This window comes from Nycticebus coucang, chromosome 7, assembly GCF_027406575.1.
Source record: "Nycticebus coucang isolate mNycCou1 chromosome 7, mNycCou1.pri, whole genome shotgun sequence".
In the NCBI taxonomy this organism is placed as follows: Eukaryota; Metazoa; Chordata; class Mammalia; order Primates; family Lorisidae; genus Nycticebus; species Nycticebus coucang.
Genome location: NC_069786.1, coordinates 127460620 through 127478014, shown reverse-complemented (window position 1 = coordinate 127478014; position 17395 = coordinate 127460620). Strand labels below are relative to the sequence as shown.

The 17395-nt window shown below is 40.5% G+C and overlaps 1 protein-coding gene and 2 pseudogenes across 1 annotated transcript in view; all 3 read right to left on the bottom strand.

The window, feature by feature from the left end:
* Window positions 1-17395, bottom strand: part of LOC128590352 (nuclear body protein SP140-like protein) — a 134482-nt gene that overhangs the window by 36491 nt on the left and 80596 nt on the right. The window contains exons 14-19 of the mRNA XM_053597691.1: window positions 15026-15064; window positions 13346-13453; window positions 10351-10389; window positions 7281-7388; window positions 4248-4286; window positions 1177-1284 (exon numbers count right to left, since the gene is read on the bottom strand). Of these exons, the coding sequence (XP_053453666.1) occupies window positions 1177-1284; window positions 4248-4286; window positions 7281-7388; window positions 10351-10389; window positions 13346-13453; window positions 15026-15064 (441 nt within the window). The remainder of the gene's footprint in view (window positions 1-1176; window positions 1285-4247; window positions 4287-7280; window positions 7389-10350; window positions 10390-13345; window positions 13454-15025; window positions 15065-17395) is intronic.
* Window positions 3795-3913, bottom strand: LOC128591000 (uncharacterized; annotated as a pseudogene).
* Window positions 9898-10016, bottom strand: LOC128590891 (uncharacterized; annotated as a pseudogene).

The window sequence follows — 17395 nt, the reverse complement described above, 5'->3', positions numbered from 1 at the left end:
ATCCCCAGTTCTAGGTTCATCCAGAACAGACTTGAGCAGTCATATTCACAAGTGGACTGGACATCAGAAGAGGTACATTACAGGCCGAACATTCCAGAGTAGGAAAAAACATACCATCTAGGGACCTCCTTTTATTTTCATTAAGGAGGAGAGTTCCGAGCAAAGAACAGGTGCCTTGAAAACCTGTTAATCTTGAGTTGAGCAAAGAGGTTTCAAATGAGAAGAAACCAGAAAAAGAACCGTAGCAACAAGGAAAACAAACAGCTGGACACTACAAGGGATCACAAGGGAACAACAGTAGTGAAATCGAACTGCAAGGAAATTGTGAAATGATAGAAATGGAATTCAGAAAGAAAGATAGTCTCATGGGCAAAGAAAACCACTTCCACTTCAAAAAAATGCTCAACATCTCTAATCATCAGGGAAATGGAAATCAAATCCACAATGACATATCACCTAACTGCAGTGAGAATGTGTCTTGCCAAAAGTCGCAAAACAAGTAGTGCTGGCATGGATGTGGAAAGAAAGGAACACTTACACACTGTTGGAGAGATTGCAAGCTAGTATAATAACTATGCAACCAGCATAGGGTTGTACTAGCTGGGTGCATAGTAGATACTTCAAAGAACTAAAAGAAGATCTACCACTGGATCCAGGAATCCCACTATGAGGCATTTTCACAAAGCAAACAAATAGATTTTATTTACACATTATAAATATTATTAAAAAGATGCTTGCATTCTGATGTTTATAGCAACACAATCACAAAAACATGGTAAGCAACCCAGGTCCCCTTCAGTTCATATTTGGATTAATAAAGTGTGGTATGTACTATGGGAAAGGGTGATGTAGTATGTCTTGTAACAATGTGGGTAGAACTATAGACCCTTCTTCTTAGGGAAGTATTGCCAGACTTGAAAAACAAACCCCTGATGTAAAGAATGCAAACTTGGAGCCAGTGTATCAACACTTAAATGTACATATGGAAATGGAATTAAGGCACAAAGCAATTTGCTTTTGTATCCTTCTCAGATGTCGCTGAATTATGAAAAATGAAGGGAAAATATATAATTTAGATATAATCTCTGAATCACACAAATGTGCTTCACATTTCTCTTTCAGTTCACCTCTTAGGCATTCAGGTGCATTGATTTTCTGATCATTTCCATCACTCACCTCTACACCTCTTTGCCCAGAAAGCTCATCTTCAAGGGTCTTGTCTCTATCATTCTCATCCTCTTTGGGCTCTTCCTCACTACTTTCTTCATCTTCTATGATAGGACCCTAAGGAGGAAAATACTCCCTTTTAATATACACATAAAATATGGGAGAAGTGACCCTAACAAATCATCTGGAAGGTTTTGTAATATTTGCCTCTTGGTGTTGCATCACGACATTCATCTAATAACAATACAAGGTTTTAAATATCTGGCACCATGAAATTTAATACCTTTGGGACTCTGATCCCATAGGTAAATAAAATAGACAAAATAATAAACACTAAAAAAGGGAAGGTAGAGATGAAAAAAACAGAATGAAGAACCTAGATTTAAAACCATCTACGTATAGACAACTGGTCTTTGACACAGCAGATATCAACATATACTGAGGAAAATAGGCTCAATTCATGAAATAGTGCTGGGAAAATTGGAGAACCCCATGCAGGAAAATAAAACAGAATCCTTATCTCTCTCCAGTCTCAGGAATCAATTCAAGATGGATAAAATACTTGATTGAAAGGCATGAAATCATAAGAATTCTACAAGGGCATGTAGGGAAAACTTCTAGATATTGGCCCAAGCAAAGAATTTTTGAGTGAAACCTAAATAGTAATCATGGCAACAACAAAAATAAGTAAATGGGACTTGCTGAAATTCAAAGTTTCTGTACAGCTAAGGGAATAATGAACTGAGAAAATAGACAACCTACGGAATGGAAGAAAATATTCACAAGCTATACACCCAATAAAGAGCTAATATTCAGAATCTGCAATGAACTTGAAGAAATCCACACACAAAACCCCAGAGCCTCAATAAAAAGTGGGCAAAACAATGAACAGAATGATTTGCAAAGAAGATAGATGAATGGCCAATGAACATAGGAAAAAATGCTCAGTGTCACTAATCATCAGGGAATTGCACATGAAAACCACAATGGCAGTACCATGCTGTTTTGATCACTATAGATTTATAGTATAGTCGAAATCTGGTAGCATGATACCTCCTGATTTGTTTTTATTTCTGAGTAATGTCTTGGCTATTCAAGCTTTTTCTGTTTCCATATAAAATGAAGTACTAATTTTTCCAGATCTTTAAAGTATGACAGAGGTACTTTAATAGGGATTGCATTAAATCTGTAGATTGCTTTGGGAAGTATAGACATTTTAACAATGTTGATTCTTCCCAGCCATGAGCATGGTATATGTTTGGTATATACATATACATGGTATATGTTTCCATTTGTTAACATCTTCAGCTATTTCTTTTTTCAGAGTTTCATAGTTCTCTTTATAGAAGTCTTCCACATCACAAAATCCCCAAACTACAGATGTTAGTGGGAATGTGGAGAAAAGGGAACCCTTCTGCACTGCTAGTGGGAATGCAAGCTAGTATGTTCCTTTTGGAAAAAAGTTTGGAGAACACTCAGAGCTCTAAATGTAGACTTGCCATTTGATCCTGCAATTCCTCTACTAGGTGCATATCTAAAAGACCAAAAATCACTTAGCAACGAAGATATTTACACTAGATTGTTCATTGCAACTCAATCCACAATGGCCAAGTCTTGGAAGAAGCCCAAGTGCCTATGACCTAGGAATGGATTAATAAATTATGGCTTATGTATACCATGGAATACTATGCAGCACTAGAAGAAGATGGAGACTTTACCTCTTTTATGTTTACATGGATGGAAGTGGAAAATATTCTTTTTAGTAAAGTATCTCAGGAATGGAAAAAAAATCCAATGTACTCAGTACGACTATAAAACCAATTTATAATCACTCACACTTTCACATGAGAGATGAATCACAACTATAGCCCAGGATGAAGGAGGAAAGAGGAGGAAGATGGGAAGGGAGGCAGGTGGTTCGATAGAGGGAGGGTTAATGTTGGGGCCACACCTTTGGAGCATATTGCAGGGATACAAATCAAATCTACCAAGTATTGAACACAAATGTCTTAACACTGTGATTAAGTAAATGAGGTGAAGATTATGTTAATTATTAGGATGTAAGCACTCCAATTTGTACAAATAATCAACACATTGAATCCCACAAAGGCATAAATGTATTCATGATCTTCGTATATATGACTTAGTAAAGAAAAAAAAAAAAAGAAAATCACAATGGGATATCACTGTATTCCCATCAGAGTGGCTTTTATTGTAAAGTCCCCAAGCAATAGATGCTGATGTGGATGCCGAGTGAAAGGAACATTTACACAATGTTGGTGGGAGTGCGAACTTGTACAACAGTATGCAGATCTCTCAAAGAACTTAAAGTAGACTTACCCCTCAATCCAGCGATCCCTGTACTGAGTATCTACCCAAAGGCAAAGAATTCGTTTTATCAAAAGGGCACCCTACTAGAATGTTTATTACAGCACAATTCACAAATGCAAAGATCTGGAATCAACCCAAGTGCCCATCAATTAATTCACGATTGCATTAAGAGAACATGGTATGTGTATACCATGGAGTACTACTCAGGCATAAGAAAAGATGAATTAATGCCTTTTGCAGCATGTTGGAAGGAATTTGAGACCATTTTCCTCTTTTTCTTTTTTTCTTTAAAGAAAAGACTACAGCACCTGGTATTCCCAGGAGGTCTCCCTTCCAAATACTAACCAGGCCCAACCCTGCTTAGCTTCTTAGATCAGATGAGATTGGAAGCATTCAGGGTGATATGGCTACAGACTAGGGACCATTTTCCTAAGCAAAGTATCTCCATGATGGAAAAAGAAACCCCCACATGTACTCTGTATTAAATTGGAAATAACTGATGTGCACACAAGTACACACAGAAGGATGTAAAAAGTCACTGGAGATTAAGCAGGGGGTGGTGGAAGGAGGGAGGGATAAAAACCTACCTAATGGATACAATGTACACTATTCGGGTGATGGGCACGCTTGCAGCCCTGACTAAAGCATTACAAAAGTGCAAACATTTGTACTTCCATAATATTTTGAAACAAAACAAAACAAGAGAATATGACAGATGAGACATTGTCAGAATGTCACCTGATAATCACCTTTCTTTTTGTTTTTCGTCGGTTTGGTAGGACTTCCACCTGAAAGAGAAAAGAGATTAATAGTGTGATGGTCCTTGTGTTTATTTTGTGGGCTTGATGTTTCTGACTGCCTTCCAGATATTTCTAACTGGATGTCCCACTGTCAACTCATATTCAAGGGATCTTGATGGAAATTATTTTCCATGATTCCCCAGTGTTTTTTTTTTTTTTTTTTTTGCAGTTTGGTTGGGGCCAGGCTTGAACCCACCACCCGGCGCCCTACTCCTTGAGTGACAGGCGCCGCCCTGATTCCTCAGTCATTAAAGCAAGCATTTAGACTCTTTCCTCTGGCTTCAGGATGTGTATTATCAATTGGTGAAAGCATCAGCCTCATTACCCACGACTTACTGATGATCTGTGGAACATGTTTCAGGCCATCTTTTCTTATGTATGCAGAAGGCCCTGTTGTACATTTTTGCTCATCAGATCTACAGACTTTTAAGATCCACCAATTGCCAACTGTTCCAAGAGACTGTTCTCATCCTCAAAGCCAGAAATGACCTTCCTTCCTATTGCATCTCTTCCTGCCAGGGTCTCCCTTTAGAGCAGTGGTTCTCAACCTACCTAATGCCATGACCCTTTAATACAGTTCCTCATATTGTGGTGACACCCAACTATAAAATTATTTTCATTGCTACTTCATAACTGTAATTTTGCTGTTATGAATTTTAATGTAAATATCAGATATGCAGGATGTATTTTCATTGTTACAAAGGGGTCATGACCTATAGGTTGAGAACCACTGCTTTAGAACATTCGCACTGTGCAGGCCCATGCTGCTAAAGCATAGCCCTCTTCCAGGCAGGGGCTCACACCTTGTGCCTTCTCATGGCTTTAGATGTAGCAGCTGATGCCATTCCTTGCTTTCAGATGCAAGGGCTCAGGGAGGCACAGGGCTCGACCTTGAAGCAGTTGACTGCACATTGCCTTCACTGGGCTGGGAGGGAGTGGATTAAGTGGAGATTACCCTGTGAATTCTTTCCTTCCTTCTTTCCCTCCCTCCCTTCCTTCCTTCCTTCCTTCCTTCCTTAATTCCTTCCTTCCTTCCTTCCTTCCTTCCTTCCTTCCTTCCTTCCTTCCTTCCTTCCTTCCTTCCTTCCTTCCTTCCAGTGGTCCTCCCCTCAGGAGAAGCAGGATATTGGCAGGATGTGGCTTATGGCACTATAGGCTGCAACCTGGGAACCTTTGGGTGACAGCTTCAGCAGGTCCTGGGGCAGTGGCTGGGAGGACTCTGTAGGCCATGGGTCACTGGACATGACCCCTGCCCATGTGACTTGGCATCTGCAGTTCCCAAACATGTGAAACAGCCTGTTGTCCTGCACCTCCCACAGCCCTGGTTCTGGCTCAGAGACCCTACTCAGAAGCCCTGCTCTGGCTCCTTCCCAGTCATGTGTTGGAGGCTCTCTGTGGGAGCTATAGTCTCCACTTCTGTCATTCCAGAACTTGTATATTGTGTGGGACAAGGTCCCTGAGATGCCAGAGCTGTCCCTGGACCCCAGGACCACACATGAGTCTCCACCACTGGCACAGGGACAGTGCAACTGCTTTTAGGTCTAATGGCCCACAAGGGAATCCTCAAAATTCTATGGAAATAGAAGAAATAAGGCACAACCCATTACACTGGGACCTGGTTCAAGCAAATGCCCACATCCTAGGAGCCCATGACCACGGCATAGATAGCCTCATCCAGACACCACTGTCCCCTGTGTGGGGAGAGCCCTACAGTCAGAGAAATCCCCATAATGACAGACTCTGTGGAGAATATATCTCACCCAGATCCCAACTTGAGATTGCCACAAAAATATGGGTCACGACCCCATCCCCAGTTCTAGGTTCATCCAGAACAGACTTGAGCAGTCATATTCACAAGTGGACTGGACATCAGAAGAGGTACATTACAGGCCGAACATTCCAGAGTAGGAAAAAACATACCATCTAGGGACCTCCTTTTATTTTCATTAAGGAGGAGAGTTCCGAGCAAAGAACAGGTGCCTTGAAAACCTGTTAATCTTGAGTTGAGCAAAGAGGTTTCAAATGAGAAGAAACCAGAAAAAGAACCGTAGCAACAAGGAAAACAAACAGCTGGACACTACAAGGGATCACAAGGGAACAACAGTAGTGAAATCGAACTGCAAGGAAATTGTGAAATGATAGAAATGGAATTCAGAAAGAAAGATAGTCTCATGGGCAAAGAAAACCACTTCCACTTCAAAAAAATGCTCAACATCTCTAATCATCAGGGAAATGGAAATCAAATCCACAATGACATATCACCTAACTGCAGTGAGAATGTGTCTTGCCAAAAGTCGCAAAACAAGTAGTGCTGGCATGGATGTGGAAAGAAAGGAACACTTACACACTGTTGGAGAGATTGCAAGCTAGTATAATAACTATGCAACCAGCATAGGGTTGTACTAGCTGGGTGCATAGTAGATACTTCAAAGAACTAAAAGAAGATCTACCACTGGATCCAGGAATCCCACTATGAGGCATTTTCACAAAGCAAACAAATAGATTTTATTTACACATTATAAATATTATTAAAAAGATGCTTGCATTCTGATGTTTATAGCAACACAATCACAAAAACATGGTAAGCAACCCAGGTCCCCTTCAGTTCATATTTGGATTAATAAAGTGTGGTATGTACTATGGGAAAGGGTGATGTAGTATGTCTTGTAACAATGTGGGTAGAACTATAGACCCTTCTTCTTAGGGAAGTATTGCCAGACTTGAAAAACAAACCCCTGATGTAAAGAATGCAAACTTGGAGCCAGTGTATCAACACTTAAATGTACATATGGAAATGGAATTAAGGCACAAAGCAATTTGCTTTTGTATCCTTCTCAGATGTCGCTGAATTATGAAAAATGAAGGGAAAATATATAATTTAGATATAATCTCTGAATCACACAAATGTGCTTCACATTTCTCTTTCAGTTCACCTCTTAGGCATTCAGGTGCATTGATTTTCTGATCATTTCCATCACTCACCTCTACACCTCTTTGCCCAGAAAGCTCATCTTCAAGGGTCTTGTCTCTATCATTCTCATCCTCTTTGGGCTCTTCCTCACTACTTTCTTCATCTTCTATGATAGGACCCTAAGGAGGAAAATACTCCCTTTTAATATACACATAAAATATGGGAGAAGTGACCCTAACAAATCATCTGGAAGGTTTTGTAATATTTGCCTCTTGGTGTTGCATCACGACATTCATCTAATAACAATACAAGGTTTTAAATATCTGGCACCATGAAATTTAATACCTTTGGGACTCTGATCCCATAGGTAAATAAAATAGACAAAATAATAAACACTAAAAAAGGGAAGGTAGAGATGAAAAAAACAGAATGAAGAACCTAGATTTAAAACCATCTACGTATAGACAACTGGTCTTTGACACAGCAGATATCAACATATACTGAGGAAAATAGGCTCAATTCATGAAATAGTGCTGGGAAAATTGGAGAACCCCATGCAGGAAAATAAAACAGAATCCTTATCTCTCTCCAGTCTCAGGAATCAATTCAAGATGGATAAAATACTTGATTGAAAGGCATGAAATCATAAGAATTCTACAAGGGCATGTAGGGAAAACTTCTAGATATTGGCCCAAGCAAAGAATTTTTGAGTGAAACCTAAATAGTAATCATGGCAACAACAAAAATAAGTAAATGGGACTTGCTGAAATTCAAAGTTTCTGTACAGCTAAGGGAATAATGAACTGAGAAAATAGACAACCTACGGAATGGAAGAAAATATTCACAAGCTATACACCCAATAAAGAGCTAATATTCAGAATCTGCAATGAACTTGAAGAAATCCACACACAAAACCCCAGAGCCTCAATAAAAAGTGGGCAAAACAATGAACAGAATGATTTGCAAAGAAGATAGATGAATGGCCAATGAACATAGGAAAAAATGCTCAGTGTCACTAATCATCAGGGAATTGCACATGAAAACCACAATGGCAGTACCATGCTGTTTTGATCACTATAGATTTATAGTATAGTCGAAATCTGGTAGCATGATACCTCCTGATTTGTTTTTATTTCTGAGTAATGTCTTGGCTATTCAAGCTTTTTCTGTTTCCATATAAAATGAAGTACTAATTTTTCCAGATCTTTAAAGTATGACAGAGGTACTTTAATAGGGATTGCATTAAATCTGTAGATTGCTTTGGGAAGTATAGACATTTTAACAATGTTGATTCTTCCCAGCCATGAGCATGGTATATGTTTGGTATATACATATACATGGTATATGTTTCCATTTGTTAACATCTTCAGCTATTTCTTTTTTCAGAGTTTCATAGTTCTCTTTATAGAAGTCTTCCACATCACAAAATCCCCAAACTACAGATGTTAGTGGGAATGTGGAGAAAAGGGAACCCTTCTGCACTGCTAGTGGGAATGCAAGCTAGTATGTTCCTTTTGGAAAAAAGTTTGGAGAACACTCAGAGCTCTAAATGTAGACTTGCCATTTGATCCTGCAATTCCTCTACTAGGTGCATATCTAAAAGACCAAAAATCACTTAGCAACGAAGATATTTACACTAGATTGTTCATTGCAACTCAATCCACAATGGCCAAGTCTTGGAAGAAGCCCAAGTGCCTATGACCTAGGAATGGATTAATAAATTATGGCTTATGTATACCATGGAATACTATGCAGCACTAGAAGAAGATGGAGACTTTACCTCTTTTATGTTTACATGGATGGAAGTGGAAAATATTCTTTTTAGTAAAGTATCTCAGGAATGGAAAAAAAATCCAATGTACTCAGTACGACTATAAAACCAATTTATAATCACTCACACTTTCACATGAGAGATGAATCACAACTATAGCCCAGGATGAAGGAGGAAAGAGGAGGAAGATGGGAAGGGAGGCAGGTGGTTCGATAGAGGGAGGGTTAATGTTGGGGCCACACCTTTGGAGCATATTGCAGGGATACAAATCAAATCTACCAAGTATTGAACACAAATGTCTTAACACTGTGATTAAGTAAATGAGGTGAAGATTATGTTAATTATTAGGATGTAAGCACTCCAATTTGTACAAATAATCAACACATTGAATCCCACAAAGGCATAAATGTATTCATGATCTTCGTATATATGACTTAGTAAAGAAAAAAAAAAAAGAAAATCACAATGGGATATCACTGTATTCCCATCAGAGTGGCTTTTATTGTAAAGTCCCCAAGCAATAGATGCTGATGTGGATGCCGAGTGAAAGGAACATTTACACAATGTTGGTGGGAGTGCGAACTTGTACAACAGTATGCAGATCTCTCAAAGAACTTAAAGTAGACTTACCCCTCAATCCAGCGATCCCTGTACTGAGTATCTACCCAAAGGCAAAGAATTCGTTTTATCAAAAGGGCACCCTACTAGAATGTTTATTACAGCACAATTCACAAATGCAAAGATCTGGAATCAACCCAAGTGCCCATCAATTAATTCACGATTGCATTAAGAGAACATGGTATGTGTATACCATGGAGTACTACTCAGGCATAAGAAAAGATGAATTAATGCCTTTTGCAGCATGTTGGAAGGAATTTGAGACCATTTTCCTCTTTTTCTTTTTTTCTTTAAAGAAAAGACTACAGCACCTGGTATTCCCAGGAGGTCTCCCTTCCAAATACTAACCAGGCCCAACCCTGCTTAGCTTCTTAGATCAGATGAGATTGGAAGCATTCAGGGTGATATGGCTACAGACTAGGGACCATTTTCCTAAGCAAAGTATCTCCATGATGGAAAAAGAAACCCCCACATGTACTCTGTATTAAATTGGAAATAACTGATGTGCACACAAGTACACACAGAAGGATGTAAAAAGTCACTGGAGATTAAGCAGGGGGTGGTGGAAGGAGGGAGGGATAAAAACCTACCTAATGGATACAATGTACACTATTCGGGTGATGGGCACGCTTGCAGCCCTGACTAAAGCATTACAAAAGTGCAAACATTTGTACTTCCATAATATTTTGAAACAAAACAAAACAAGAGAATATGACAGATGAGACATTGTCAGAATGTCACCTGATAATCACCTTTCTTTTTGTTTTTCGTCGGTTTGGTAGGACTTCCACCTGAAAGAGAAAAGAGATTAATAGTGTGATGGTCCTTGTGTTTATTTTGTGGGCTTGATGTTTCTGACTGCCTTCCAGATATTTCTAACTGGATGTCCCACTGTCAACTCATATTCAAGGGATCTTGATGGAAATTATTTTCCATGATTCCCCAGTGTTTTTTTTTTTTTTTTTTGCAGTTTGGTTGGGGCCAGGCTTGAACCCACCACCCGGCGCCCTACTCCTTGAGTGACAGGCGCCACCCTGATTCCTCAGTCATTAAAGCAAGCATTTAGACTCTTTCCTCTGGCTTCAGGATGTGTATTATCAATCGGTGAAAGCATCAGCCTCATTACCCACGACTTACTGATGATCTGTGGAACATGTTTCAGGCCATCTTTTCTTATGTATGCAGAAGGCCCTGTTGTACATTTTTGCTCATCAGATCTACAGACTTTTAAGATCCACCAATTGCCAACTGTTCCAAGAGACTGTTCTCATCCTCAAAGCCAGAAATGACCTTCCTTCCTATTGCATCTCTTCCTGCCAGGGTCTCCCTTTAGAGCAGTGGTTCTCAACCTACCTAATGCCATGACCCTTTAATACAGTTCCTCATATTGTGGTGACACCCAACTATAAAATTATTTTCATTGCTACTTCATAACTGTAATTTTGCTGTTATGAATTTTAATGTAAATATCAGATATGCAGGATGTATTTTCATTGTTACAAAGGGGTCATGACCTATAGGTTGAGAACCACTGCTTTAGAACATTCGCACTGTGCAGGCCCATGCTGCTAAAGTATAGCCCTCTTCCAGGCAGGGGCTCACACCTTGTGCCTTCTCATGGCTTTAGATGTAGCAGCTGATGCCATTCCTTGCTTTCAGATGCAAGGGCTCAGGGAGGCACAGGGCTCGACCTTGAAGCAGTTGACTGCACATTGCCTTCACTGGGCTGGGAGGGAGTGGATTAAGTGGTGATTACCCTGTGAATTCTTTCCTTCCTTCTTTCCCTCCCTTTCTTCCTTCCTTCCTTCCTTCCTTCCTTCCTTCCTTCCTTCCTTCCTTCCTTCCTTACTTCCTTCCTTCCAGTGGTCCTCCCCTCAGGAGAAGCAGGATATTGGCAGGATGTGGCTTATGGCACTATAGGCTGCAACCTGGGAACCTTTGGGTGACAGCTTCAGCAGGTCCTGGGGCAGTGGCTGGGAGGACTCTGTAGGCCATGGGTCACTGGACATGACCCCTGCCCATGTGACTTGGCATCTGCAGTTCCCAAACATGTGAAACAGCCTGTTGTCCTGCACCTCCCACAGCCCTGGTTCTGGCTCAGAGACCCTACTCAGAAGCCCTGCTCTGGCTCCTTCCCAGTCATGTGTTGGAGGCTCTCTGTGGGAGCTATAGTCTCCACTTCTGTCATTCCAGAACTTGTATATTGTGTGGGACAAGGTCCCTGAGATGCCAGAGCTGTCCCTGGACCCCAGGACCACACATGAGTCTCCACCACTGGCACAGGGACAGTGCAACTGCTTTTAGGTCTAATGGCCCACAAGGGAATCCTCAAAATTCTATGGAAATAGAAGAAATAAGGCACAACCCATTACGCTGGGACCTGGTTCAAGCAAATGCCCACATCCTAGGAGCCCATGACCACGGCATAGATAGCCTCATCCAGACACCACTGTCCCCTGTGTGGGGAGAGCCCTACAGTCAGAAAAATCCCCATAATGACAGACTCTGTGGAGAATATATCTCACCCAGATCCCAACTTGAGATTGCCACAAAAATATGGGTCACGACCCCATCCCCAGTTCTAGGTTCATCCAGAACAGACTTGAGCAGTCATATTCACAAGTGGACTGGACATCAGAAGAGGTACATTACAGGCCGAACATTCCAGAGTAGGAAAAAACATACCATCTAGGGACCTCCTTTTATTTTCATTAAGGAGGAGAGTTCCGAGCAAAGAACAGGTGCCTTGAAAACCTGTTAATCTTGAGTTGAGCAAAGAGGTTTCAAATGAGAAGAAACCAGAAAAAGAACTGTAGCAACAAGGAAAACAAACAGCTGGACACTACAAGGGATCACAAGGGAACAACAGTAGTGAAATCGAACTGCAAGGAAATTGTGAAATGATAGAAATGGAATTCAGAAAGAAAGATAGTCTCATGGGCAAAGAAAACCACTTCCACTTCAAAAAAATGCTCAACATCTCTAATCATCAGGGAAATGGAAATCAAATCCACAATGACATATCACCTAACTGCAGTGAGAATGTGTCTTGCCAAAAGTCGCAAAACAAGTAGTGCTGGCATGGATGTGGAAAGAAAGGAACACTTACACACTGTTGGAGAGATTGCAAGCTAGTATAATAACTATGCAACCAGCATAGGGTTGTACTAGCTGGGTGCATAGTAGATACTTCAAAGAACTAAAAGAAGATCTACCACTGGATCCAGGAATCCCACTATGAGGCATTTTCACAAAGCAAACAAATAGATTTTATTTACACATTATAAATATTATTAAAAAGATGCTTGCATTCTGATGTTTATAGCAACACAATCACAAAAACATGGTAAGCAACCCAGGTCCCCTTCAGTTCATATTTGGATTAATAAAGTGTGGTATGTACTGTGGGAAAGGGTGATGTAGTATGTCTTGTAACAATGTGGGTAGAACTATAGACCCTTCTTCTTAGGGAAGTATTGCCAGACTTGAAAAACAAACCCCTGATGTAAAGAATGCAAACTTGGAGCCAGTGTATCAACACTTAAATGTACATATGGAAATGGAATTAAGGCACAAAGCAATTTGCTTTTGTATCCTTCTCAGATGTCGCTGAATTATGAAAAATGAAGGGAAAATATATAATTTAGATATAATCTCTGAATCACACAAATGTGCTTCACATTTCTCTTTCAGTTCACCTCTTAGGCATTCAGGTGCATTGATTTTCTGATCATTTCCATCACTCACCTCTACACCTCTTTGCCCAGAAAGCTCATCTTCAAGGGTCTTGTCTCTATCATTCTCATCCTCTTTGGGCTCTTCCTCACTACTTTCTTCATCTTCTATGATAGGACCCTAAGGAGGAAAATACTCCCTTTTAATATACACATAAAATATGGGAGAAGTGACCCTAACAAATCATCTGGAAGGTTTTGTAATATTTGCCTCTTGGTGTTGCATCACGACATTCATCTAATAACAATACAAGGTTTTAAATATCTGGCACCATGAAATTTAATACCTTTGGGACTCTGATCCCATAGGTAAATAAAATAGACAAAATAATAAACACTAAAAAAGGGAAGATAGAGATGAAAAAAACAGAATGAAGAACCTAGATTTAAAACCATCTACGTATAGACAACTGGTCTTTGACACAGCAGATATCAACATATACTGAAGAAAATAGGCTCAATTCATGAAATAGTGCTGGGAAAATTGGAGAACCCCATGCAGGAAAATAAAACAGAATCCTTATCTCTCTCCAGTCTCAGGAATCAATTCAAGATGGATAAAAGACTTGATTGAAAGGCATGTAGGGAAAACTCTTCTAGATATTGGCCCAAGTAAAGACTTTTTCAGTGAAATCTCAATAGTAATCATGGCAACAACAAAAATAATTAAATGGGACTTGCTGAAATTCAAAGTTTCTTCACAGCTAAGGGAATAATGAACTGAGAAAATAGACAACCTACAGAATGGAAGAAAATATTCACAATCTATACACCCAATAAAGGGCTAATATTTGTAACCTGCAATAAACTTGAAGAAATCCACACACAAAACCCCAGAGCCTCAATAAAAAGTGGGCAAATCAATGAACAGAATGATTTCCAAAGAAGATAGATGAATGGCCAATGAACATAGGAAAAAATGCTCAATATCACTAATTATCAGGGAAATGCACATGAAAACCACAATGGGATATCACTGTACTCCCATTAGAATGGCATTTATTGAAAAGTCCCCAAGCAATAGATGCTGGTGCGGATGCAGAGACAAAGGAACATTTACACAATGTTGGTGGGACTTGAAAGTAGTACAAGAGTATGGAGACCTCTCAAAGAACTCAAAGTAGACTTACCCCTCAATCCAGTGATCCCAGTACTGGGTGTCTACCCAAAGGCAAAGAATTCATTTTATCAAAAAGACATCGCTACTTGAACTTTTACTGGAGCATAATTCATAATTGCAAAAATCTGGAATCAACCCCAGTGTCTGTCAATTAATTCATGATGACATTAAGAGAAAGTGGTGTATGTATACCATGGAGTACTACTCAGGCATAATAAGGATGAATTAATGCCTTTTGCAGCAATTTGGAGGGAATTGGAGACCATTACCTCCCAATGATGGAAAAACAAAGCCACATGTACTCCGTAATATATTGAAAATAAATGATACATATACAAGCACACACAGAAGGATGTAAAAAAAATCACTGGTGATTAAGGAGGGGATTGTGGAAGGAGGGGAGGGTTAAAAACCTATCTAATGGGTACAATGTACACTATTTGGGTGATGGGCACATTTGCAGCCCTGATTCAAGCATTACAAAAGTACAAACATTTGTACTCCCTAATATTTTGAAACAAAATAAGAGAATATGACAGATGAGACATCCGCAGAATGTCACCTGATAATCACCTTTCTTCTTCTTCTTCGTTGTTTTAGCAGGACTCCCACCTGAAAAAGAAAAGAGATTAATAGTGTGATGGTCCTTGTGTTTATTTTGTGGGCTTGATATTTCTGACTGCCTTCCAGATATTTCTACCTGGATGTACTGTGGCAACCCATATTCAAGGCATCTTGATGGAAATTATTTATCATAATTCCCCAGTCATAAAAGCAAGCATTTACACTCTTTTCTCTGGCTTCAGGATGTGTATTATCAAAACAGTGAAAGCGTCACCCTCATTACCCATGACTTACTGACAATCTGTGGAACATACTTCAGGCTATGCTTTCTTATGTATGCAGAAGGCCCTATTGTACATTTTTGCTTGTCATATCTACAGACTTTTAGGATCCATCTCATTTCCAACTGTTCCAAGAGACTGTTCTCATCCTCAAAGCCAGAAATGACCTACCTTCCTATTGCATCTCTTCCTGCCAAGGTCTCCCTTTAGAACGTTCACACTGTGCAGGCCCATAGCTGCTAAAGCACAGTCCTCTTCCTGGGTGCTGCTGGATGCAGCAGGTAATCCTGGGTTTCTGCAGCTGTTGTCATTCTTTGTAATCAGGTGCAAGGCCTCAGGGTGGCACAGAACTAGACTTTGAAGCAGTAGACTTCACATTGCCTCCACTAGCCTGGGAGGGAGTGGATTAAGCAGAGGTTCCTCTATGATACCTTCCTTCCTTCCTTCCTTCCAGTTGTCCTCCCCTCAGGAGAAGCAGGATATTGGCAGGGATGTGGCTTGGGGCACTACAGGCTGCAACCTGGGAACCTTTGGGTGACAGCTTCAGCTTGTCCTGGGGCAGTGGCTGGGAGGACTCTGTAGGCCATGGGTCACTGGACATGACCCCTGACCATGTGACTTGGCATCTTCAGTTACCAAACATGTGAGACAGCCTATTGCCCCTCTCCCCTTCCTCCCTCCACCCCCCCCAAGTCCTGCTACTGGCTCAGAGGCCCTACTGAGAAACCTTGCTCTGGCTCCACCTCAGTCTTGCATTGGAGGCTCTCTGTGGGAATCATAGTCTCCACTCCTGTCATTTCAGAACTCACATAATGCCTGAGACAATGTCCCTGAGACTCCAGAGCTGTCCCTGGATCCCAGGGCCACACCTGAGTCTCCACCACTGGTACAAGGCCAGGGCAACTGCTCCAGATCTATTGGCCCAGAAGAGAATCCCCAACCTAAAGCCACCATTACACTAGGACCTGGTTCAAGCAAATGCCCACATCCTAGGAGCCCATGACCATGGTCTAGATACCCTCATCCAGATGCCACTATCACCTGTGTGGGGAGAGCCAGAGGTAAAAATCCCCATGATGGAGGACTCTGTGGAAAAGATCTCATCCACTTCCCAACTTGAGATTTCCACAACAATATGGGACACAACCCCATTCCCAGTTCTAGGATCATTCAGAACAGGCTTGAATAGTGATAATCACAGGTGGACTGGACATCAGAAGAGGTACATTACATGCTGAACATTCTAGAGTAGGAAAAAACATGCCATCTAGGGACCTCCCTTTATTTTCATTAAGGGGGAGAGTTCCTAGCAAAGAACAGGTGCCTTGAAAACCTGTTAATCTTGAGTCGAGCAAAGAGGTTTCAAATGAGAAGAAACCAGAAAAAGAACCCTAGCAACAAGGAAAACAAACAGTTAGACACTGCAAGGGAACACAAGAGAGCAACTCCAAGAAATTTGTGAAATGATAGAAATGGAATTCAGAAAGAAAGATAGTCTCATGGACAAAGAAAACCACTTCCACTTCAAAAAAATGCTCAACATCTCTAATCATCAGGGAAATGGAAATCAAATCCACAATGACATATCACCTAACTGCAGTGAGAATGTGTCTTGCCAAAAGTCGCAAAACAAGTAGTGCTGGCATGGATGTGGAAAGAAAGGAACACTTACACACTGTTGGAGAGACTGCAAGCTAGTACAATACCTATGGAAAGCAGAATGGAGATACCTCAAAGAACTAAAAGAAGATCTACCACTGGATCCAGGAATCCCACTATGAGGCATTTTCACAAAGCAAACAAATAGATTTTATTTACACATTATAAATATTATTAAAAAGATGCTTGCATTCTGATGTTTAAAGCAACACAACCACAAAAACATGGTAAGCAACCCAGGTCCCCTTCAGTTCACATTTGGATTAATTAAGTGTGGTATATACTATGGAAAATGGTGATGTAGTACGTCTTGTAACAATGTGGGTAGAACTATAAACCCTTCTTTTTAGGGAAGTATCACCAGCCTTGAAAAACAACCCCCTGATATACTAAAAGCAGACTTGGAGCTAGTGTATCAACCCTTAAGTGTATGTATGGA